The sequence below is a fragment of the Haematobia irritans genome, chromosome 5 (assembly GCF_050003625.1).
Source record: "Haematobia irritans isolate KBUSLIRL chromosome 5, ASM5000362v1, whole genome shotgun sequence".
Classification (NCBI taxonomy): domain Eukaryota; kingdom Metazoa; phylum Arthropoda; class Insecta; order Diptera; family Muscidae; genus Haematobia; species Haematobia irritans.
Genome location: NC_134401.1, coordinates 94,819,021 through 94,846,572, shown reverse-complemented (window position 1 = coordinate 94,846,572; position 27,552 = coordinate 94,819,021). Strand labels below are relative to the sequence as shown.

At 35.5% G+C, this 27,552-nt stretch overlaps 1 protein-coding gene across 1 annotated transcript in view; it reads right to left on the bottom strand.

Annotated features, from left to right (window-relative positions):
* The window catches only part of LOC142241201 (ATP-binding cassette subfamily G member 4-like), a 28,655-nt gene extending 6,807 nt beyond the window's left edge, over positions 1 to 21,848 (bottom strand). The window contains exons 1-5 of the mRNA XM_075312946.1: positions 21,721 to 21,848; positions 21,518 to 21,632; positions 11,992 to 12,327; positions 6,401 to 6,639; positions 5,696 to 5,958 (exon numbers count right to left, since the gene is read on the bottom strand). Coding sequence (XP_075169061.1) covers positions 5,696 to 5,958; positions 6,401 to 6,639; positions 11,992 to 12,327; positions 21,518 to 21,632; positions 21,721 to 21,847 — 1,080 coding nt within the window. The 5' untranslated portion in view covers position 21,848. The remainder of the gene's footprint in view (positions 1 to 5,695; positions 5,959 to 6,400; positions 6,640 to 11,991; positions 12,328 to 21,517; positions 21,633 to 21,720) is intronic.
* Positions 21,849 to 27,552: the final 5,704 nt, after the last annotated feature.

Below are 27,552 nucleotides of genomic sequence, written 5' to 3'. Positions count from 1 at the left end.
TGTTAGCGACCATATACTAACACCACGTGCCTAATTTGAACCGGATCGGATAAATTTTGCTCCTCCAAGAGGCTCCGGAGGTCAAATCTGGAGAATGTTTTATATGGGGGCTATATATAATTATGGACCGATATGGACCAATTCTGGCACGGTTGTTAAAGATCATATACTAACACCATGTTCCAACCGGATTGGATGAAATTTGCTTCTCTTGGAGACTTCGCAAGCCAAATCTGGGGATCGGTTTATATGGGCGCCATATATAATTATGGACCGATGTGGACCAATTTTTGCACGGTTGTTAGAGACCATATACCAATACTATGTACCAAATTTCAGCCGGATCGGATGCAATTTGCTCCTCTTTGAGGCTTCGCAAGATAAATCTGGAGATCGGTTTATATGGGGTCTATATATATAGTTATGGACCGATGTGGACCAATTTTTGCATGGTTGTTAGAGACCATATACCTACATCATGTACCAAATTTCAGCCGGATCGGATGAAATTTTCTTCTCTTTGAGGCTCCGCAAGCCAAAGCTGGGGATCGGTTTATATAGGGGCTATATATAATTATGGACCGATGTGAACCAATTTTTGCATGGTTGTTAGAGACCATATACCAACACCATATACCAAATTTCAGCCGGATCGGATGAAATATGCTTCTGTTAGAGGCTCCACAAGCCAAATCTGAGGGTCCCTTTATATGGGGGCTATACGTAAAAGTGGACCGATATGGCCCATTTTCAATACTATCCGACCTACATCGATAACAACTACTTGTGCCAAGTTTCAAGTCGATAGCTTGTTTCGTTCGGAAGTTAGCGTGATTTCAACAGACGGACATGGACGACTCAGAATTTCACCACGACCCAGAATATATATACTTTATGGGGTCTTAGAGCAATATTTCGATGTGTTACAAACGGAATGACAAAGTTAATATACCCCCATCCTATGATGGAGGGTATAACAAGTAAGGAAAGTCTAAAGTCGTACGGGGCCGACTATATTATACCCTGCACCACTTTGTAGATCTAAATTTTCGATACCAAAGCACATCCGTCAAATGTGTTGGGTGCTATATATAAACATACATTTAAATATCACTCGATTTGGACAGAATTTGATAGACTTTTACAAAATATATAGACTCAAAATTTAAGTTGGCTAATGCACTAGGGTGGAACACAATTTTAGTAAAAAACTATGGGAAACATTTAAATCTGAAGCAATTTTGAGGAAACTTCGCAAAAGTTTATTTATGATTTATCGCTCGATATATATGTATTAGAAGTTTAGGAAAATTAGAGTCATGTTTACAACTTCTCGACTAAGCAGTGGCGATTTAACAAGGAAAATGTTGGTATTTTGACCATTTTTGTCGAAATCAGAAAAACCTATATATGGGAGCTATATCTAAATCTGAACCGATTTCAATCAAATTTGGTACACATGACTATATTACTAATTGTACTCCTAGTGCAAAATTTCAACCAAATTGGGCCAAAACTCTGGCTTCTGGGGGCCATATAAGTCCATATCGGGCAAAAAATATATATGGAAGCTATATCTAAATTTGAACCGATTTCAATCAAATTTGGCACACATGACTATACTACCAATTGTACTCCTTGTGCAAAATATCAAGCTAATCGGGATAAAACTCTGGCTTCTGGGTTTATATAAGTGCATATCGGGCGAAAGATATATATGGGAGCTATATCTAAATCTGATTCGATTTCAACCAAATTTGGCACGCATAGCTACAATGCTAAATCTACTCCCTGTGCAAAATTTCAACCGAATTGGTTCAAAACTCTGGCTTTTAGGACCATATTAGTCCATATCGGGCGAATGATATATATGGGAGCTATATCTAAATCTGAACCGATATCAATCAAATTTTGCACACTTGACTATACTACTAATTGTACTCCTAGTGCAAAATTTCAACCAAATTCGGCCAAAAATCTTGCTCTGGGGCCATATAAGTCCATATCGAGTGAAATATATATATGGGAGCTATATCTAAATCTGAACCGATTTCAATCAAATTTTGCACACTTGACTATACGACTAAGTGTTATGTTTGTACAAAATTTCAAGCAAATCGGTATAAAACTCTGGCTGCTGGGTCCATATTAGAGCATATCGGGCGAAAGATATATATCTATATCTGAACCGATTTCTTCCAAAATCAATAGCGTTCTATTCTGACCCAAATTAGGAACATGTGCCAAATTTGAAGGCGAGTGAACTTAAATTGCGACCTAAACTTTGATCACAAAAATGTGTTCACAGACAGACGGACGGACGGACAGACGGACATGGTTATATCGACTCAGGGACCCACCCTGAGCATTATTGCCAAAGACACCATGTGTCTATCTCGTCTCCTTTTGGGTGATACAAACATATGCACTAACAGTTCCACAGTGTGGCGCAGGGTATAAAAAGTGACAACTGGTTTATACTATTTACATCAAGTTCTGGGGATAAGACGCTTTCTTAATAAGGAAAATAGGCAAGTATAAATTGAACTCCATATATGAGTAAATTCTATAGTATTCCATGTGGAATTACAATTTCGACCCCTCTATAGTAACACATCTGGAATAAGGGGGATTGACTCCCTTTTTGTTGGTAACATTTCATTTTGATAAGATATATCGACATACCATGTTTGGAGATATTAGATTGACTGTACACTCAAAGAAGGAATATGATCACCTCAAACATGTTGTAAGAGCAAAATGTTATTTTTGGGTGGTGACCATGTAACATAATGGTCGCAAACCATGTTATTTACTCGGACATTATGTATCTGATTTCGTCAAGCATGTTATGTTTGACGAGAAAACAACATTTTTGTGACAAACATGTTACATGGTCACCATACAAAAATAACATTTTGCTCTTGAAACATGTTTGAAGTGACCATATTCCTTCTCTGCGTGTATATAATATGGAGATTGACTGTATATAAAGATTGTACGAGTATATAATTTTTGCCGCAAATTTTCAATTTCCGCCCAAAGTGCATTGGACAAAGCAAAAATTGGGGAAATTGAGAACGCAATATCTGGTGTCTAATCAAGTTTCCCGAACCAAGTCCTCGACGGAAAGATGCTGGATGGTATCAAGGACGATTTAAGTTAATCGCATTTGGGCATTTGAAACAAGTAAGGAAAGTCTAAAGTCGGTCGGAGCCGACTGTATTATACCCTGCACCACTTTGTAGGTCTAAATTTTCGATACCATATCACATCCGTCAAATGTGTTGGGTGCTATATATAAAGGTTTGTCCCAAATACATTCATCACTCGATCTGGACAGAATTTGATAAACTTCTACAAAATCTATAGACTCAAAATTTAAGTTGGCTAATGCACTAGGGTGGAACACAATTTTAGTAAAAAACAAATAAGTAAAGTCTAAAGTCGGGCGGGGCAGACTATATTATACCCCTCAACCCTATGTAGGCCAAAATTTGTGTTACATCTCAACTACTTCACATTTGCTGGAAGCTATATAAAGGAGCCATTTTTTTTACTTCTACAAAATCTTTAGAATTAAAATTTAAATCGGCTAACGCTATCCAGTTATTTGGAGGAAACTTCCATTGAAAATGGGTCTAAAATGTGTAACAGTCTACCATATTTCCCCAACTCTGGTGTACGTATATATGGGAGCTATATATAATCTGAACCGATTTTGACTAAATTTGACATGTATAGTTAGAATAATAATTCTGCTATTTATGCGAAATTTCACGTAAATTGGAGTATAACTTTGGCCCCCCTGGTCATATGAGTGCAAATAGGACGTAAGATATATATATATATGGGAGCCATATCTAAATCTGAACCGATTTCAACCAAATTTGGCACAATTACCGATACTACTAAACGCACTCCTTGCGCGAAATTTGAAGCAAATCACGGCAAAACTCTGGATTTTGAGGCCATATAAGTTCAAATCGGACGAAAGATATATATGGGAGCTATATCTAAATTTGAACCGATTTTAATCACATTTACCAAGTATTGGTAGAATGTTAATTCTACCCTCTGTGCAAAATTTCACGAAGATCGGTAGTAAACTTTGGCCTCTGTGTTCATATGAGTCTAAATCGGACGAAAGATATATATGGGAGCTATATCTAAATCTGAACCGATTTGGCTGATACTTTGCAAGATTTCCGAGATTCATAAAATATTTGTATGTACGGTATATCAAGAAAATCGATTGATAAACACGCTAACTATGACTACATCGGGGATAAATATATATGGCAGCTATATCTAAATTTGAACCGATTTTTTCCAAAACCAATAGCGATTGTCTCTGTCCCAAGAAACGGCCCTATGCCAAATTTGAGAACGATCGGACTTAAATTGCGAGCTGTACTTTGTGCACAAAATTACATATACAGACAGACGGACGGACGGACAGACAGACGGACGGACGGACAGACAGACAGACGACTCAGAATTGAATTCTAAGCCGATCGGTATACTAAAAGATGGGTCTATGACCACTATTTCTTGGCGTTACATACAAAATCACAAACTTATTATACCCTTTACCACAGTAGTGGTGAAGGGTATAAATATGGGAAACATTTAAATCTGAAGCAATTTTAAGGAAACTTCGCAAAAGTTTATTTATGATTTATCGCTCGATATATATGTATTAGAAGTTTAGGAAAATTAGAGTCATTTTTACAACTTTTCGATTAAGCAGTGGCGATTTAACAAGGAAAATTTTGGTATTTTGATCATTTTTGTCGAAATCAGAAAAACATATATATGGGAGCTATATCTAAATCTGAACCGATGTCAACCATAGATACAATGCTAATTCTACTCCCTGTGCAAAATTTCAACTAAATCGGAGTTAAAAATTGGCCTCTGTGGTCATATGAGTGTAAATCGGGCGAAAGCTATATACGGGAGATGTATCCAAATCTGAACCGATTTCAACCAAATTTGGCACGCATAGTTACAATGCAAATTCTACTCCCTATGCAAAATTTCAACTAAATCGGAGCAAAAAATTGGCCTCTGTGGCAAATGAGTGTAAATCGGGCGAAACTCATAAAATATTCCGATGTACGGAATTAGAGGAAGATCGGTTGATATACACGCCAATTATGACCAGATCGGTGAAAAATATATATGACAGCTATATCAAAATCTGAACCGATTTTTTCCAAAATCAATAGGGATCGTCTTTGAGCCGAAACAGGACCCTATACCAAATTTTAGGACAATCGGACTAAAACTGCGAGCTGTACTTTGCACACAAAAATACATCAACAGACAGACTGACGGACATCGCTAAATCGACTCAGAATTTAATTCTAAGCCGATCCGTATACTAAAAGGTTGGTCTATGATTACTCCTTCTTGGCGTTACATACAAATGCAGAAACTTATTATACCCTGTACCACAGTAGTGGTGAAGGGTATAAAAACTCCCGTATTTTTAATGTGACTCCCTATATTTACAACGAATACGATAGTTTATTTAATTAAATATATTTTCGTTTTGCGAAATTTTTCATCCAATTGAACGATAAATTTGGCAGATGTGAGTTATTGTCCTTAACAAAAACATTTAATTCCAAGTCTGTTTTTTGCAATGCATCTAAGCCTTAATATAAAAATAACAAACGAAATTTACCATATCTCTCCACATTTGCTGCATAAAATAAATAAATATATATTTGTACTCCTGACACCAAGGCAAAATTTCCTTTTTCGAGTCCAATGATGATGGTAATCCAGTTTTACTAGAAGGTATTGAAATCATTTCAAGATCTTCCATTTTTGTTGGGTCTGCATTTGCTTCTTTTTGGGGATTCCATTTAAATACTTTACCATTATGAATTTTCCGAACCATGATGTTTTGATATTCACCATAGGCTTTTGTGGCAACATCTATAACTATAGAATACACATTTTTGGGAAACAATTAGTTTCTTTGATAATTCGTTTAAAGTCATCTCAAATGACTTTAAAAGAATTGAAATCACGGCTTTCATTTATACCCAGCAAAAAAATTAATTAGAAGACACGACTTTAGAAGTGAATTTAAAATCATAAAAAATTATAAAAAATATTTGTTTGGCAAAATATCACAAAATTTTTTGAATTCACACCTAAAACACTGAATTCGGATCACACCTTAAGAAATGATGCAAATTTAGTGCAGCAGCTGTTGAAATAGTGGACATCCGTCCTATGACAAGCCCACGTTAAATTAATCGCTCCTGCACCAATTTTGCACCACTTTCGGATCCTAAAACAACACTTTGCTGGGTAGTTAAATGCATTTAAGACCACCCTCGTATGCCGTTTTTAATTACATTGACGATGATAAACTTACTAAAATCTGTGGGATTATGTGTCACTGGACATTCCAAATCGATATCCTTTAAATAGGGTACTATGTTATCCACGTCTCCTTGATATATACATTCGCCGGATGACATTGCAAAGACCTTGTCGACCATTTGCAATAATCTGGCAGACGGACAGTGTAAAGTGCAGATGACGGTACGTCCACAATCGGCTAATCGTTTCAACGTCTTGATGCATTGTGTAGCCGAAAATTCATCCAAACCCCTTAGAAATATTAAAACAAAAATGGTAAATCATAAGACAGAATATATGTAATAACAAGTAACTAAAGTCTAAAGTCGGGCGGGGCCGACTATATTATACCCTTCACCACTATGTAGACAAACATTTGTGTTACCATCTCAACTACTTCAAATTTGCTGGAAACTATATAAAGGTTTGCGTTTCCAGATACAAATAATTTTAATGGAGACAATTTTTTGTACTTCTACAAAATCTCTAGAATTAAAATTTAAATCGGATAACGCCCTGGGATGAAACACAATGTTAGTAAAAACAAGTATATACAGCACTAAGTTCGGCCGGGCCGAATCTTAAATACCCACCACCATGAACCAAATATTAGGGTTTTCTTTGAAATTTCAGGAGGGCTTGAGGTATTGAGGACACTTCCCGAAGATAAATTTAAAGATTTCACCTATGAGGACTAATCAGATTCTGCATTTATAAGAACCATTTTTGTTTGAGTTTTAGAGGAATCATTAACATCTCTTGTAAGTGTGCAAGAAAATTATAAAATAACGTCTTTATTTGAAATCTTAAATCTGTAGAAGTAAAATCTGGAAATTTTACATTAAGTTACAAGCAATTTTCATGATCAGTGCGCCTTCTACACCCTCAAGAAGTGAAGTGGGTCTATATGGAGGCATCACCAAATGGACCGATAAAAACTTAATCCGATACACGTTTTTGTGAGCCTAAAATACCAGAATATTTACAATTTCAGGCAAATAGGATAAAAACTTCGGATTCTAGAAGCCCAAGAAGAAAAATCGGGAGATCGGTCTATATGGGGGCTATACCAAAACATGGACCGATACTCACCATTTTTGGCACACCTCTTTATGGTCATAAAATACCTCTAGATTTCCCATTTCAGGCAAATTGGATAAAAACTACGGATTCTATAAGCCCAAGACCCCATATCGGGAGATCGGTCTATATGGGGGCTATACCAAAACATTGACCGATACTCACCATTTTTGGCACACCTTTTTATGGTCATAAAATACCTCTAGATTTCAAATTTCAGGCAAATTGGATAAAAACTACGATTTCTATAAGCCCAAGACCCCAAATCGGGAGGTCGGTTTATATGGGGACTATATCAAAACCTGGACCGATATAGCCCATCTTCAAATTTGGCCTGCCTGCAGACAAAAGACGAGTTTGTGCGAAATTTCAGCACAATTGCTTTATTATTGAAGACTGTAGCGTGATTACAACAGACAGACAAACAGACAGCCAGACAGACGGACATGGCTATAAAGGGTGATTCGATCAAAATTTGGTCAAGGGAAAACGCGTGTAAATCGGTGAAATCGTTTATTTAAAAAATCAAATTAAATTTCTTTTTCAAGTTCAATTAGTATAAAATTCAGGAAAAATATTCAGTTACACACAAAAAATTTTCACGAAAATTTTTCCAATTAAAATTTTAATTGAGTTTTAAAAAACATTCAATTAAAAATTTAATTGATTCAACAAATTTTTTAATTGAAACAAAAATCAATCAATTAAAAATTAATTGGATCAATTAATTTCGTGATTGAATCAGAAAAAAAAAATTTTTTGTGTGTAGGCTTTCGCTTTTCCAAATCCGAATTGCCGGGCCTCACGCTTGACACCTGCCATCAGATTTTGTACAGCCACCTTGTCCACCTTCTCCGCCGCAGAAAGCCAATTTGCCTTGAACTGTTGCTCGTCCTAAGCAGTTTTTTGGTCTTCTTTAGGTTCCGCTTGACAATAGCCCATTATTTCTCAATTGGGCGGAGCTCTGGCGTGTTGGGAGGGTTCTTGTCCTTGGGAACCACCTGCACGTTGTTGGCGGCGTACCACTCCATGGCCTTTTTACCGTAATGGCAAGATGCCAAATCTGGCCAAAACAGTACGGAACAACCGTGTTTCTTCAGAAAAGGCAGCAGACGTTTATTCAAACACTCTTTCACGTAAATTTCTTGGTTGACAGTCCCGGAAGCTATGAAAATGCTGCTTTTCAAGCCACAGGTACAGATGGCTTGCCAAACCAGATATTTCTTTGCGAACTTTGACAGTTTTATGTGCTTGAAAATATCTGCTACCTTTCCCCTTCCTTTTGCCGTATAAAACTCCTGTCCCGGAAGCTGCTGGTAGTCGGCTTTGACGTAGGTTTCGTCGTCCATTACCACGCAGTAAAACTTCGTCAGCATCGTCGTGTACAGCCTCCGGGATCGCGCTTTGGCCGTCGTAATTTGTTTATCATCGCGATTTGGAGTCACTACCTTCTTGTAAGTCGATAGTCCGGCTCGATTTTTTGCTCGATGCACGGTTGTGGACGATACACCCAGCTTATTTGCGGCATCTCGGAGAGAGAGGTAAAGGTTTCGCTTGAAACTACCGGCAACTCTCTTTGTCGTCTCAGCGGCTTCCGGTTTGCGATTTCCCCCCGATCCAGACTTCCTGGCTGTCGACAAACGTTACCCAAACACTTTAATTACATTTGTAACGGTTGATTTGGCAACTTTTAGCGATTTTGCTAGCTTTGCGTGCGAGTAGCTCGGATTTTCGCGATGCGCGAGCAAAATTTTGATACGCTGCTCTTCTTGCTTGGACGGCATTTTGACAACTGAAGAGTGGATTCCAAAATCAAAATAAGAGCAACATTCTACACACACACACCTTCAAAATGAGGGGTGTTCAGGTTTTTTAAATGCAAAATTGAAAGAAATACGTGAAGTTTATATTGACCAAATTTTGACCGTATCACCCTTTATCGTCTAAGAATTTCTCCCTGATCAAGAGAGAAATTTTAATGCAATTGTACAAAAGAGCTTTTATGATTTATCAGGCGATACATGTATTCGAGATATAGGACAATTTTAGTAATATTTACAATTTTTGCTACTCATCAGTGGCGATCTTACAAGGATATTGGTTAGATCTCGCCAAGATATCTGGTCACGTTTGGGTTGTGATGTATAATTTGGTCAAGTCTGTCGACTTGGAGCCTTATTTAAGACTCGACCGTTCTGTGGAAATTCTGGCATTACAGTCTGTAGGATATGACTATGATATAGGGAAATCATCAAAGAATTTGTGGGAATTTTGACCATATTTTTATAAACCGGGAAAACGAATATATGAAGCTTTATCTAAATCTGAACCAAATTAGATTAAACTTGACACACTTAAATATCATATTAAATATATTCTCTATGGAAACTATCCAGTCGATTGGAGGAAAATCCCATTGAAAATGGGTTTAAAATATGAAACAGTCTACTATATTTCCACGACTATGTTGTATATATATGGAAGCTATATCTAAATCTGAACCGATTTAAATGGGAGTATAACTTTGGCCTCCGTGGTTATATGAGTGTTAATCGGACGAAAGGTATATATGGGAGCTATAGCTTAAACTGAACCGATTTCAACCAAATTTGGCACACTTACCGACACTGTTAAACGTACTCCTTGTGCAAAATTTGAGCTTTTGGCTTTTGAGGCCATATAAGTCCAAATCGCACGAAAGATATATATGGGAGCTATATCTAAATCTCAACCGATTTTAGCCAAATTGGGCGTAATATATATATGGGTGCTATATTTAAATCTGAACCGTTTTTAAACAAATTTGGCACACATAACGATACCATTAAACGTACCCCTTGTGCAAAATTTGAAGCAAATCACGGAAAACTCTGGCTTTTGAGGCCATATAAGTCCAAATCGGACGAAAGATATATATGGGAGCTACATCTCAATCTGAACCGATTTGGCTGATATTTGCAAGCTTTTCTAGCCTCATAAAATATTTGGATATACGGAATTCGAAAAACATCGTTTGATTGACACGCCAATTATGACCAGATCGAGGATAAATATATATGGCAGCTATATCTAAATCTGAACCGACTTTTTCCAAAATCAATAGCGATTGCCTCTGTCCCACAAAACGACCCTATGCCAAATTTGAGAACGATCGGACTTAAACTGCGACCTGTACTTTGCACACAAAAATACATAAACAGGACGGACAGACGGACATCGCTAAATCGACACTGAATTCAATTCTAAGACGATCGGTATACTAAACAATGGGTCTCAGACTTTTCCTTCTTGGCGCTATATACAAATGCACCCCTGTACCACAGTAGTGGGGAAGGGTATAAAAACAGCACTCTACACGCAAAAAAATAATTCTTTCCTCCCAAACGAAATTTTAGACAAACAAAGTTCGTTTCTCATTTACTTTTCGCTGTAAGGAAGTGTATTTGGAAGAAAAGTATATACTTTTTGTGATAAACGTTTATTCTTTTCCAGGATGTAAAAACAATTTCATAAAGACAAACTCAAAACAAAACACATTGTTTTCATGCTAATTGCATTTTCCCTCACATCTTTCTCACGTCCACGAGGTTTTTTAGTTCTTAACACCTTTTTCTTGTAATATCAACAATGTAGAAGAAATTATACCATTTTATAAATTTTTTTAACTTTTGCCTGGACGGAGAATCGAACCGCGGACCCTGCACTTTGTAAGCCAACACACTAACCACTGAGCTATGTACCTGTTATGGTCATCAATAGATAAATATCCATATAAGTTACATTTATATAGCATAGCTTGCGGCGCCCACGAACCGAATAAACAAAGTTTATTTAACAGAAACAAACATTTAGTTTGGCACCGTGGAGCAGTGGTTGCTACGCCCGACTTGCATGCCAAGGGTCGTGGGTTCGATCCCTGCTTCGACCAAAGTTTTTTTTGTTTTTTTTTTTACATATATTCCAGATATGTTCGGAAGATTCCGAAAAATGTTCAACATTACATTGTAGTATATTAAATTTTGAACTGTAAAATGTGTCTTATTAAAGACCTAAAGTCATAAAAGAACAGTGTTTGATATAAACGAAATGGACTGTGTTGTTGTTTCAAAAATAACTTTTTTTATTTAAAAAATAAAAATTTTGTAACAAACGAATTTTTATGGTGATAAAAGTTTAAAATTTTCGAAGCAATTCAAAAAACTCTAACAAAAGAAAAACGTTTTCGGGACACGTTTCCAAACGTTTTTTTTTTCTTTGCGTGTAGAACCACTGTGCATTGTAAGACAGTTTGTTAGCTAATAATCATATTTAAGGACTTTGTCCTTAATTATTGTTAATTTAAAAATGTGAGACGTTCTTATAAAATTTGAAACGATCGATTAAAAAATTGAATAAAAATGAACATATTTGCAAAAGTGGATTTAACGATTGAAAAAAATGGCAATCGTAGTCTAATGGAACTTTTGCTCCTTTCTAAACATTAGTATTTCATATATAGGTAAAAGTTTATATAAAAATTCTTACGTTATGGGTTCATCCAATAGTAAAACTGAAGGATTATCAATCAACTCCAAGGCAATACAGATACGCTTACGTTCACCACCCGATAATGTGGCCATCAATGCATTGGATTTTTGTCGCAAATGGAGCATATCTAAAATTTCAAAAATCATCTCTTCCCTATGTTGCCTGCTGCTGTGGTAAGGCATCTTAAAATTTGTAGCAAACATCATTGCCTCCAGGATTGTGAAATAGTGGCTGACCTCATCGTCTTGCAGCACATATCGGGTTTTTTTACGAAATGCTTGCACTTGATTAGATTTATCGTTGATATAAATGGTTCCGTCATTCGTAGAGATTCTGCAAAAAAAAGTTCTTAATTTTAGTAAGAATTTTAATCATATGAAAAAAAATATTGCCGTGAGCTCAAATATTCCATGTTCTTAAAACACCAATGCGAAGTAGCATAGAAGTCGTATTTATCTGATATGTCCACAAGTCGATAAACTTTTCTATGTACACACAAAAAATATTTTGTGTGATTCAATCACGAAATTAATTGATCTAATTAATTTTTAATTGAAATGCCTTCGAAGACGAAAATGATAGTATCAATCACAGTTTTAATTGGGCATAGAAAAAATTCTCGATTAAAAAATTAATTGGTTTCATTACCAAATTTCAATTAATTTTTTAATTGATTCAATTAAAAATTTAATTGAAGTTTATTGCAAAACTCAATTAATTTTTTAATTAAAAAAGGTAGCCATTTTCAATTACTTTCTGAACTGGCTTAGAGCTTTCATTTTGATTAACAATTGATTGTTTAAAATACATTTTTAATTAAAAATTAAAAAAATGTTCATCACTTTTTATACCCTCCACCATAGGATGGGGGGTATATTAACTTTGTCATTCCGTTTGTAACACATCGAAATAGTGCTCTAAGACCCCATAAAGTATATATATTCTGGGTCGTGGTGAAATTCTGAGTCGATCTGAGCATGTCCGTCCGTCCGTCCGTCCGTCCGTCCGTCTGTTGAAATCACGCTAACTTCCGAACGAAACAAGCTATCGACTTGAAACTTGGCACAAGTAGTTGTTATTGATGTAGGTCGGATGGTATTGCAAATGGGCCATATCGGTCCACTTTTACGTATAGCCCCCATATAAACGGACCCCCAAATTTGGCTTGCGAGGCCTCTAAGAGAAGCAAATTTCATCCGATCCGGCTGAAATTTGGTATATGGTGTGAGAATATGGTCTCCAACAACCATGCAAAAATTGGTCCACATCGGTCCATAATTATATATAGCCCCCATATAAACCGATCCCCCGATTTGGCTTGCAAGGCCTCTAAGAGAAGCAAATTTCATCCGATCCGGCTGAAATTTGGTACACGGTGTTAGTATATGGTCTCTAACAACCATGAAAAAATTGGTCTACATCGGTCCATAATTATATGTAGCCCCCATATAAACCGATCTCCAGATTTGCGAGGCCTCTAAGAGAAGCCAATTTCATCCGATCCAGCTGAAATTTGGTACATGGTGTTAGTATATGGTCTTTAACAACCATGCAAAAATTGGTCCACATCGGTCCATAATTATATATAACCCCCATATAAACCGATCACCAGATTTGACCTCCGGAGCCCCTTGGAAGAGCAAAATTCATCCGATTCAGTTGAAATTTGGTACGTGGTGTAAATATATGGCCTCAAACTCCCATGCAAAAATTGGTCGAAATCGGTCCATAATTATATATAGGCCCCATATAAACCGATCCCTAGATTTGACCTCCGGAGCCCCTTGGAAGAGCAAAATTCATCCGATTCGGTTGAAATTTGGTACTTGATGTTAGTATATTGTATCCAACAACCTTGCAGAAATTGGTTCATATCAGTCCATAATTATATATAGCTCCCATATAAACCGATCCCCAGATTTGACCTCCGGTGCCTTTTGGAGAAACAAAATTCATCCGATCTGCTTGAAATTTGGTACGTGGTGATCGTATATGATATTTAACAACCATGCCAAAAGTGGTCCATATCAGTCCATAATTATATATAGCCCCCATATAAACCGATCCCGAGATTTGGTTTTGGAGCCTCTTGGAGGAGCAAATTTCATCCGAGTCAGTTGAAATTTGGTACATTGTGCTAGTATATGGCCGTTAACAATCATGCCTAACTAGGTCCATATCGGTCTATAGTTATATATAGCCCTCAGATAAATCGATCCTAATCACACATAAATTGGTCCATATCAAGTTCATAATTGTAGCCCCCATATTTCAATTCTGGCTCTCCACGTACCGCGCAAAAGTCCATATCGATTCGTAATTATTTATAGACTTACCTATACATACCTTTTTTGTCTAATATATACCACGTATGGACTAACTCACAATTTAGAAAACGATGTTAAGAAATGTTAAGATACCTTGCCATCGGTTAGTATTACCACAACGCAAGTAATTCGATTGTGGGTAACAGTCTTTCGCAGAAGTTTCTACGCAATTCATGGTGGAGGGTACATAAGATTCGGCCTGGCCGAACTTACGGCCGTATATACTTGTTTTAACTGACTTGCCCCCACTTTCATAAAGCTCCGTTAGTGTTCCGTTAACTAACCAACTTTTGATCCGTATTATGGACAAAGCTGTCATCTTGCATATATATTCCATATGCCAGATAGGAATTTAACTGACGAAAAATTTTCAGTTAAAGTTAACTGGAGAGAAGATATTTGCAAATTACTTTCTGTTAACTGGCAGTTAAAGCCTAACGGAGCTACATGAAAATGGCTGTTAGTCTTCCGAATTTGATTAAAAAGTTAATTGTATCAATTAATTTTTTAATTAAAAATTTTAAAATTTCAATTATTGACTTAATTAACTTATCTTATCTATCTTGATGAAAAAGTTAATTGTGTCAATTAATTTATTAATTGAAAAAAATTTTCAACTTCAATTAACTTCTTAATTGGAAATATTTTGGTGATCTTTTTTCTGTGTAGCCGTTTTGTCCTTATAGTTAAGTGGTTCCTAACATGAAAATAAAATTTTCTTTGACTAAGGTCAACTTGGCTTTAATAACTCTGAAAAATTCTTCAAAATTAATGAAATCGCCGTTAAATTTTTTGACCTTCTTGATTACAAAGCAAAAAAGCGTTTAAACTTAGGAGATATTTCTCAGTAATTTATTTTAAAAATTTTTTTACTAGAAACAAAGCCGAATTTCTTCTTGTAGTCGAGTATGAACTTGGAATTTTAAGTTGTCTTTAACACGTTTTAAATTTCTTTGGTAGCACATCAAGAAAAAAGCTGAAAAAAAACTAATAAATTGATCCCTACGAACAAGTACGTAAAACTTTAAAAGAAAACTGTGTTTTAAATTTGTCATTGATACAACTCTCCGCGTATTTGACACGAAATTAAAACCAAAATCATTAGTGTAAAGACAAAAACTTTGGAACCGGACATACTTTTTCTCAGCGTTACTTCATGAAAAACAAAACACAAAGAAAAAGTACATACACAGAAAAAAATGTACTCTGTTTTATAACAATCATGAACAGCGTCGTGCGAAAATTGAACTAAATTATACTCCACATTTTGAGATATCTACAAATGGCCTGCTGTACCCTCTCATAGAAGAACAAGTATATACGGCCGTAAGTTCGGCCAGGCCGAAGCTTATGTACCCTCCTCCATGGATTGCGTAGAAACTTCTATTGAAGACTGTCATCCACAATCGAATTACTTGGATTGCGGTAACACTTGCCGATGGCAAGGTATTTTAAACCTTCCTAACACCGTCTAACCTAACCTAACCTTTCTATAGAAATAAAATTTTGACAAAATAAAATGTAGACAACATTTTCTATAGAAGTAAAATTTGGACAAAATTTTCTATAGAAATAAAATTTTGACAAAATTTTCTATAGAAATAAAACTTTGACAAAATTTTATATAGAAATAAAATTTTGACAAAATTTTGTATAGAAATAAAATTTTGACAACATTTTCTATAGAAAGAAAATCTTGCCAAAATTTTCTATAGAAATAAAATTTAACAAAATTTTCTATAGGAATAAAATTTTGACAAAATTTTCTATAGGAATAAAATTTTGACAAAATTTTCTATAGACATAAAATGTTGGTCGATTATTTTTGGCTCGAGTGGCAACCATGATTATGAACCAATATGGACCAATTTTTGTGTGATTGGGGATCGGCTATATATAACTGTAGACCGATATGGACCAATTTTGTCATGGTTATTAGCGGCCATATACTAATACCACGTTCCAAATTTCAACCGGATCGGATGAATTTTGCTCCTCCAAGAGGCTCCGGAAGTCAAATCTGTGGAACGGTTTATATGGGGGCTATATATATATATATATATATGGGGGTTGTTAGAGACCATATACTTACACCATGTACCAAATTTTAGCCGGATCGGATGAAATTTGCTTCTCTTAGAGGCTCCGCAAGCCAAATCGGGGGATTGGTTTATATGGGGGCTATATATAATTGTGGACCGATGTGGACCACTTTTTGCATGGTTGTTAAAGATCATATGCTGACACCATGTACCAAATTTCAGCCGGATGGGATGAAATTTGCTTCTCTTAGAGTCCCCGCAAGCCAAATCTTAGGATCGGTTTATATGAGGGCTATACGTAAAAGTGGACCGATATGGGCCAGTTGCAATATCATCCGACCTACGTCAATAACAACTACTTGTGCCAAGTTTCAAGTCGATAGATTGTTTCGTTCGGAAGTTAGCGTGATTTCAACAGACGGACGGACATGCTTAGATCGACTCAGAATTTCACAACGACCCAGAATATATATACTTTATGGGGGTCTTAAAGCAATATATGGTGGAGGGTATAAAAAATCCGAATCTTAAATACCCACCACCATGAACCAAATATTAGGGTTTCCTTTGAAATTTCAGGAGGGCTTGAAGACACTTCCCGAAGACAAATTTAAAGATTTCACCTATGAGGACTATATCAGATTTTGGATTTATAAGAACCATTTTCGTTTGAGTTTTAGAGGAATCATTAACATCTCTTGTAAGTGTGCAAGAAAATTATAAAATAACGTCTTGATTTGAAATCTTAAATCTGTGGAAGTAAAATCTGGAAATTTTACATTGAGTTTCAAGCCATTTTCATGATCAGTGCGGTAAATTGAATAAAAACTGCGGTTTCTATAATCCCAAGAAGTAAAATCGGTAAAATCGGTCTATATGGGGGCTATACCAAAACATGGACCGATACTCACTATATTTGGCACACCTCTTTATGGTCATAAAATACCTCTAGATTTCAAATTTCAGGCAAATTGGATAAAAACTACGATTTCTATAAGCCCAAGATCCCAAATCGGGAGGTCGGTTTATATGGGGACTATATCAAAACCTGGACCGATATAGCCCATCTTCGAACTTGACCCGCCTGCAGACAAAAGACGAGTTTATGCAAAATTTCAGCACGATTGCTTCATTATTGAAGACTGTAGCGTGATTACAACAGACAGACAGACAGACGGATAGACGGACAGACGGACATCGTTATATCGTCTTAGAATATCTCCCTGATCAAGAATTTATATACTTTATATAGTCGGAAATCGATATTTCGATGTGGTACAAACGGAATGACAAACTTATTATACCCCCGTCACCATTCTATGGTGGTGGGTATAAAAATAGAAGAAAAATTAAAGTTTGTAACATTAGGTTTATTTCGGTAATGAAATGGTTAAACCGGAGATGCTAAATCCTCAAAGTAAGTCTTAGCCAATATTTGAGATATTAGTTCAATGGCATTTGTCTTTAACGGAAGGACGCAAAATTCCAAAATTGTCATTATTTTAAAAAATTTGCGCGTCCTAAAATTTATTTTGCGTAATCTTTAATATGACGTAAATATTTTTGTCAGTTCGTCTTCGAGCATGACCTGCATAAAAAACTTATACCCCTATTACCATTCTATGGTGATGGGTATACTGAAAAAAGTTTACTTCGATCCGAAGATTTTGATCCTCCATTAAGGATTTTGGTATTGATTCCGAGCCACAGATTAAGCTTCTTTAAAGTAAAGAAATTTTTTAAGCTTCGAAATTTCATTATATTTTTGCGATATATTAATAATAAATAAATCAAGGACTTTCTTTTAATTAAGATGACATTACTTCAAAAGAATTTATCCTCAATATTATATAAATTGTACTAAAATTGTTTTCAGTGTATAAAAAGAGTGAAGACAAAAACAATAATGGACATTCTCAAAAAAATTTTTTTTTTGAAAAGTGCACCGATAAAAGTCCATAAAAAATACAAAAAATAATAATAATATTGGTATATGTTTGAGAGATAAACCGCATTTCCATATTTAAGAACATTAAGGGGTACATTTCTATGGGAATTTTGTCACAATCTAAGTATAAATGTCTGATATTATATATGGTTCTAGCTATACTTGATTAAGTGATAAGAGGGAAGTTCTCTACGAGTACTGTGGTATCACAATAGACTGAATAGTCTAAGTGAACCTAACCATAGTTGATTTTGCACCTACAGAGTTAGTATACAACTAATATTGAGTCCATTAACAAACAAGTATGTAATATAGAAAGTCGGGCGGGGCCGACTAGGGCTGTGGAGCCGGAGTCGGAGTCTTGGAGTCGGAGTCTGAAGATTTTGCTGGAGTCGGAGTCGGAGTCGAGCAAAATTTTTACGACTCCGACTCCGGCTAAACCAAATTTTTTAAAACACTTCATATTTTTGTAACTAAGCAAGTTTTTACGCAAATTAGTTTCCATTGCGTTATTCATTCGATCAATGTACAGCATGATTGTAAATGAAAATCAACTTCCAATTACGGCTTTTGATGTTTCCTGGAATGTTAGACCAGCAGATGGGCTGGATCGATCCATTTTAATACCCGAAATTATTTTTTTTTTTAATTTTATTTTAAGGCCATATACATATGTGGAATATTGACAGAAAATTTGTTCAAAGTTGGTTTTTATAGAAAATTTTGTCAAAATGTTATTTCTATAAAAGGTTTTGTCAAAATTTTATTTCTATAGCAAATTTTGTCAAAATTTTATTTCTATAAAAAATTTATTCAAAATTTTTTTACTATAGGAATATTTTTTTCTATAGAAAATGTTGTCAAAATTTTATTTCTATAGAAAATTGAGTCAAAATTTTGCTTCTATAGAATATTTGGCAAAATTTTATTTCTATAGAAAATTTTGCATTTATTTGTTTTTACACAATTTTTTTTTTAAATTTTATTTCTATTGATATTTTATTTCTATAAAAATTTAAGTCAAAATTTTATTTGTATAGAAAATTTTGCCAAAATTTTATAGCAATAGGTTTTTTATTAGAAAATTTGGTCAAAATTTTATATCTATAGAAAATTTTGCCAAAATTTTATAGTAATAAATTTTTTTATTAGAAAATTTTGTCAAAATTTAATTTCTATAGAAAATTTAGTCAAAACTTTGTTTCTGTAGAATATTTTGCAGAATTTTATTTACTACACAAAAATTTTTCAAAAATTGTATTTTTATTGATAATTTTTTCAAACTTTTATTTCTATAAGAAAAATTTGTCAAATTTTATTTCTAAAGCAAATTTTCTCAATTTTTTTTTTCTTACTGATGCTCACTGCTATAAAAAATGTGTTCGAAATTTTATTACTATAGAAATATTTTTTTCTATATAAAATTTAGTCAAAATTTTATTTCTATAGAAAATATAGTCAAAATTTTGTTTCTATAGAATATGTTAAAATAAAAAAAATTTTGTTTGCTACACATTTTTTTTAATTGTATTTCTATTGATAACTTTCAAACTTTTATTCCTATAAATATGTTTGCCAAATTTTATTTCTATATATTTGGTCAAAATTTGATTTCTATAAAAAATTTTGCCAAAATTTTATTTCTATAGAAAATTTAGTCAAAATTTTGTTTCTGTAGAAAATTTTGCAAAATTTTATTTACTAGACAAAAATTTTTCCAAAATTGTATGCTCACTGATACTCACTGCTAAGTCGAAAACTTGTAGAAATGACTCAAATTTTTCAATGAATGAATCATAAATGCATTTTTGCGAAAGTGTCTAAACAATTATAAATATTTCCCAAACATTGCCCGAGATTTTGTAGAAGTCTGATTTGAGATTTTATCAAAATGTAGATCTAAATACAAAGTTGTGCAGAGTATATTATAATCGGCCCGCCCGACTTTAGACTTTCCTTGCATTTTTATTTTTTGTTAAATTTGTGTTACGTCCCATAACGTTAAATTTAAATTTAAAGTACATAGATTTACAAGTATATACAATTTTGTCTAAATCGATTCAGATTCAAATTCATGCATATGGGAATATAAACCTTTATATAGCTCGCAACAAATTTAAAGGATTTGAGATAGTATCAATAATTTTGGTCCACAAATACATATACTGTTGGTATCTTCTCATATTATGATGGGTATTTATAGCATTATTTTATTTATTAAACATTGCCCTAAATTTGAAATATAGAGTTTAATTGGCATCTAATGTGAAATTAAGACCTTTTTTTTTGCACACATAAATAAAGACGATACTTTATATCGATCCACTTACGGTACCCCCACAATAGAACTACAAATTAGTGGTATTAAAATGAGATTTAGTTATATTACCCGGAGTCGGAGTCGAGCTGATGAAAAATGCTGGAGTCGGAGTCGGAGTCGAGCAAAATTGGCTCGACTCCACAGTCCTGGGGCCGACTATATCATACCCCAAACCACCCCTACTGAATTAGTAATGTCATTCCGTATGTAACACATCGAAATATTGCTCTAAGGCCCTATAAACTATATTCTGGGTCGTGGTGAAATTCTGTTGAAATCGAGCTAACTTCCGAACGAAACAAGCTATCGACTTGAAACTTAGCACAAGTAGTTGTTATTGATGTAGATCGGATGGTATTGCAAATGGTCCATATCGGTCCACTTTTACGTATAGCCCCCACATAAAGGGACCCTCAGATTTGGCTTACGTATGGACTTACTTACAATTTAGAAGACGGTGTTTTTTAAGATACCTTGTCATCGGCAAGCTTTACCACAACTCAAGTAATTCGATTATGGATGGCAGTGTTTAGAAGAAGTTTCTACGCAATCCATGGTGGAGGGTATATAAGCTTCGGCCTGGCCGAACTTACGGCCGTATATACTTGTTTTATTTATTTATTTTTGTTTTGTTTTTTTTTTTTTCAAACGAAATCCGAAATACTGAAATAGCATCATAACAAATAAATGCAGCGAATCCATAAAAAAAGATGGATTTGTATCACTTCCGGATACAAAAAGAACCTTTTATTAAGTTATTTATTCATCGAAATTTATTCTCAACCTCCGGTGAGAATAAAAAAAATACTAATTTCATCGAAACACTTTCACTAAAACAGTTCAAACCAGCATACTTGTCTAATTAAGATGCTTCACTTCTACCTACCCATAACCAGCTAAAATATTCAATAGAGTTGTTTTACCGCAACCCGATGGACCAATAATAGCCGATAGTTCACCAGCTCGAAATTCGCCACTGATGCCATTTAGAACAGGCTTGACTACCATTTGAGTTTAGAAGAAAAAAAATTTAATTTGCATTAGAATATTTTTGTTTTAAATCTGCACATATTCAAATTCGTTATCTACTTTGTTTTCCGTTTTTCACGTTGTACAAAATATCTATAAATTTAATATTTATATCCGTATATTGGCTTAGTCTATCACACGGCAACTGTCGATCTTTGTTAAAAGCGCATCGCTTAGTTTCGGCCATATCAAAATCAAAACACAAACTGATAAATATGCAAACATTTTGAGTTGGCCAAAAGAAACGCGATGACTTGATTAGATACAGTCGCCTCAAATACAAATGGACATAAGTAAATAAATTGTGATAAAATAATACGCAAATTGTTAACTGGGGTCAGTATTCATGATCATGTCTCAGCTCCACAAATAAAAATCACAAAAACTTGGTAATTATAACATTGTACCGCGAAGTTAGTTTTTTTTTTTATTCTTTATGGTAGTTTTTATTATACCCTTCTGAGTCGATCTGAGCATGTCCGTCCGTCTGTTGAAATCACGCTAACTTCCGAACGAAACAAGCTGTCGACTTGAAACTTGGCACAAGTAGTTGTTATTGATGTAGGTCGGATGGTATTGCAAATGGGCCATATCGGTCCACTTTTACGTATAGTCCCCATATAAACGGACCCCCAAATTTGGCTTGTGAATCCTCTACGAGAAGCAAATTTCATCCGATCCGGTTGAAATTTGGTACATGGTTTTAGTATATGGTCTCTAATAACCATGCAAAAATTGGTCCACATCGGTCCACTTTTACGTATAGCCCCCATATAAACGGACCCCCAAATTTGGCTTGCGGGGACTCTAAGAGAAGCAAATTTCATCCGATCCAGCTGAAATTTGGTACATGGTTTCAGCATATGATCCCTAACAACCGTGCAAAAATTTGTCCACATCGGTCCATAATAATATATAGCCCCCATATAAACTGATCCCCCGATTTGGCTTGCGGAGCCTCTAAGAGAATCAAATTTCATCCGATCCGGCTGAAATTTGGTACATAGTGTAAGTATATGGTATCTAATAACTATGCAAAAATTGGTCCACATCGGCTAATAATTCAATGATTAAAATCGCTATGTTCATCGTAATTAAAGGAATAGGAAAAACAATTAGGTAATAAAGGGTGATACGGTCAAAATTTGGTCAATATAAACTTGACGTATTTCTTTCAATTTTGCATTTAAAAAACCTGAACACTCCTCATTTTGAAGGTGTGTGTGTGTAAAATGTTGCTCCTATTTTGATTTTTGAATTCACTCTTCAGTTGTCAAAATGCCGTCCAAGCAAGAAGGGCAGCGTATCAAAATTTTGCTCGCGCATCGCGAAAATCCGAGCTACTCGCACGCAAAGCTGGAAAAATCGCTAAAAGTTGCCAAATCAACCGTTACAAATGTAATTAAAGTGTTTGGGGAACGTTTGTCAACAGCCAGGAAGTCTGGATCGGGGGGAAATCGAAAACCGAAAGCCGCTGAGATGACAAAGAGAGTTGCCGGTAGTTTCAAGCGAAACCATAACCTCTCTCTCCGAGATGCCGCAAATAAGCTGGGTGTATCGTCTACAACCGTGAATCGAGCCAAAAAACGAGCCAGACTATCGACTTACAAGAAGGTAGTGACTCCAAATCGCGATGATAAATAAAATACGACGGCCAAAGCGCGATCCCGGAGACTGTACACGACGATGCTGACGAAGTTTGACTGCGTGGTAATGGACGACGAAACCTACGTCAAAGCCGACTACAAGCAGCTTCCGGGACAGGAGTTTTATACGGCAAAAAGAAGGGGAAAGGTAGCAGATATTTTCAAGCACATAAAACTGTCAAAGTTCGCAAAGAAATATCTGGTTTGGCAAGCCATCTGTACCTGTGGCTTTAAAAGCAACATTTTCATAGCTTCCGGGACTGTCAACCAAGAAATTTACGTGAAAGAGTGTTTGAATAAACGTCTGCTGCCTTTCCTGAAGAAACACGGTTGTTCGTACTGTTTTGGCCGGATTTGGCATCTTGCCATTACGGTAAAAAGGTCATTGAGTGGTACGCCGCCAACAACGTGCAGGTGGTTCCCAAGGACAAGAACCCTCCCAACACGCCAGAGCTCCGCCCAATTGAGAAATACTGGGCTATTGTCAAGCGGAACCTAAAGAAGGACGAGCAGCAGTTCAAGGCAAACTGACTTTCTGCGGCGAAGAAGGTGGACAATGTGGATGTACAAAATCTGATGGCAGGTGTCAAGCGTGAGGCCCGGCAATTCGGGTTTGGAAAGGCGAAAGCCTAACTGAATATTTTTCCTGAATTTTATACTAATTGAACTTGAAAAAGAAATTTAATTTGATTTTTTAAATAAACGATTTCACCGATTTACACTCGTTTTCCCTTGACCAAATTTTGAACGTATCACCCTTTAATATGCAAATTGTTAACTGGGGTCAGTGTTCATGATCATGTCTCAGCTCCACAAATATGGGATGGGCGGTATATTAACTTTGTCATTCCGTTTGTAACACATCGAAATATTGCTCTAAGACCCCATAAAGAATATATATTGTGGGTCGTGGTGAAATTCTGAGTTGATCTAAACATGTCGTCCGTCCGTCTGTTGAAATCACGCTAACTTCCGAACGAAACAAGCTATCGACTTGAAACTTGACACAAGTAGTTGTTATTGATGTAGGTCGGATGGTATTGCAACTGGGCCATATTGGACCACTTTTACGTATAGCCTCCATATAAACAGACCCCCAGATTTGGCTTGCGGAAGCTCCGGTTGAAATTCGGTCCGTGGTGTCAGTATATGGTCTCTAACAAGTATGCAAAAATTGGTCCATATCGGTCCATAATTATATATAGATCCCATATAAACCGATCTCCTGATTTGGCCTCCGGAGCCTCTTGGAGGAGCACATTGCATGCGATCCGGTTGAAATTTAGTATGTGTTTTTAGTATAAGGTCTCTAACAAACATGCAAAAATTGGTTCATAGCGGCCCATAATTATATATAGCCCCCATATAAACCGATCCCCAGATTTGACCTCCGGAGCCTCTAGGAGGAGCACATTGCATCCGATCCGGTTGAAATTTGGTACGTGGTGTTAGTATATGGCCGCTAACAACCATGCCAAAATATGTCCATATCGGTCTATAGTTAAATATGCATAGCCCCCCTATTAACCTATTCCCAATCACATAAAAATTGGTCCCTATCGGTTCATAATTGTATATAGCCCCCATATAAATCGACCCTCATATTTCAATTCTGGCTTCCTAATTACCTTGCAAAATTTCTTATCCGTTCGTAATTATTTGTAGACTTCCCTATATATACCGATCAAGAACTAAAATATATACTTTTTAATCTGTTTGTTTTTTGTCTAATATATAATAAGTATGGACTAATATACAATTTAGAAGACAATTAGAAGATATTAAGAAGTTTTTCGATACCTTGCCATCGGTAAGTATTACCACAACCCAAGTAATTAGTAGAGACTTCTACGCAATCCATGGTGGAGTGTACAAAACATTTGGCCTGGATGAACTTACGGCCGCATATACTTGTTATACCTTCACCACTATGTGGTATAGGCTATAATTATAATGATACAATTAACTTTGTAATCAAATTAAAAAATAAAATCAATGAAGAAAATGAATGAAATTTTTTTCCTTTTTTTTTAATATTAATTACCTAAAATAATATTTTAATATCTAATTAAAAAAATCCAACTAACCGGACAATTCATAAGAAAGCATAAACTTTTGTAAAATTATAAAAAAAATATAGTTTGTCAAGGAACAAATACCTATAAATAAGTAAACAATAAACTAATTTATTTCATATTTTACTCAACGTTTCGTTAGTTCTTTCCAACTTCATCAGGAGTGTTTTTTGAAAATCCTAGAGATTTTCAAAAAAAAAAAACACTCCTGATGAAGTTGGAAAGAACCAACGAAACGTTGAGTAAAATATGAAATAAATTAGTTTTATTTAATTCATAAAAAGACCATCTGACCAAAGAGCCCAGTTGAACAACTATAATAATAAAAATTAAAACGTACGGTCACAATACTTATTAAAACAATAAATAATTGATAACCACAATTAAAACAAGTATATACAGCAGTAAATTCGGCCGGGCCGAATTTTAAATACCCACCACCATGAATCAAGTATAATAGTTTACTATGAAAACTCTTCGTCGTAGTGGGTTACTTGATAATATATAGAATTGTAGGGGGTTTGATGACAAATCTTCTCCCAAATAAGCCAGCTCCCGAAGACAAACTTTAAAGATTCTACCTATGAAGACCAGATAAGATTCTGGATTTATGAGAACCAATTTTGTTTGAGTTTTAGCATTTATTTAAATACGATGAGTAAAATCTGGAACTTTTACTTTCAGTTTGAAGCAATTTTCATGATCAGTGCGCCTGCTATACCCTGAAAGAAGTGTTTTCTTTTTTGAGAAACGTAATTTTAGGCAAGCAAAGTTTTCTTTTGACACAAATTTTAGAGACAATCGTTGAATAAACGAAAACACAAATAAACGGAAACAGCAAATCGGATAAAAACTACGGATTCTAGAAGCCCAAGAAATAAAGCCGGGAGATCGGTGTATATGGGGGCTATACCAAAACATGGACCGATAGGCAACATTTGCTACTCACATATTTGTGATCTTAAAATACCTCCAGATTTTCAATTTCAAACAAATCGGCCAGAAAATATAGAAGTAAAAATCGAGAGATCAGTCTATATGGGGGTTAGGTTAGGTTATGTGGCAGCCTTAGACTATTCAGGCTCACTTAGACTATTCAGTCCATTGTGATACCACACTGGTGAACTTCTCTCTTATCACTGAGTGCTGCCCGATTCCATGTTAAGCTCAATGACAAGGGACCTCCTTTTTATAGCCGAGTCCGAACGGCGTTCCACATTCCAGTGAAACCACTTAGAGAAGCTTTGAAACCCTCAGAAATGTCACCAGCATTACTGAGGTGGGATAATCCACCGCTGAAAAACTTTTTGGTGTTCGGTCGTAGCAGGAATCGAACCCACGACCTTGTGTATGCAAGGCGGGCATGCTAACCATTGCACCACGGTGGCTACAGTTTATTGTAGCTCAAAAATTTCAGGCAAAGCGGATGGTAAATATAGTTTCTAGAAGCCCAAGAAGCAAAATGGGAGATCGGTCTATATGGGGGCTATATCAAAAAATGGACCGATGGGCACCATTTTCGGCACACCTTTTTATGGTCCCAAAAGAACTCTAGATTTTCAATTTCAGGAAAATCGGATAGAAAATATAGTTTCTAGAAGCCCAAGAAGCAAAATCGGGAAATCAGTCTCTATGGGGTCTATATCAAAACATGGACCGATGAGCACCATTTTCGGCACACCTTTTTATGGTCCTCAAATAACTCTAGATTTCCAATTTCAGGCAAATCGGAATGTAAATATAGTTTCTAGAAGCCCTAAAAGCAAAATTGGGATATCGGTCTATATGGGGGCTATATCAAAACATGGACCGATACGAACGATTTTCGACGCACCTACTTATGGTCCCAAAATACCTCTAGATTTCTAATTTCAGGCAAATCTGATAAAAACTACGGTTTTTATAGGCCCAAGACTCCAAATCGGGAGGTTGGTTTATATGGGAGCTATATCAAAACATGGACCGATGCGGACCATTTTCGACACACCTCTTTATGGTCCCAAAATACCTTTTGATTTTCAATTTCATACAAATCGGACAGAAAATATTGTTTCTAGACGCGTAAGAAGCAAAATCGGGACGCGTAAGAAGCAAAATCTATATGGGGGCTATACCAAAACATGGACCGGTATGGACCATTTCGACACACCTCTTTATAGTCCCACAATACC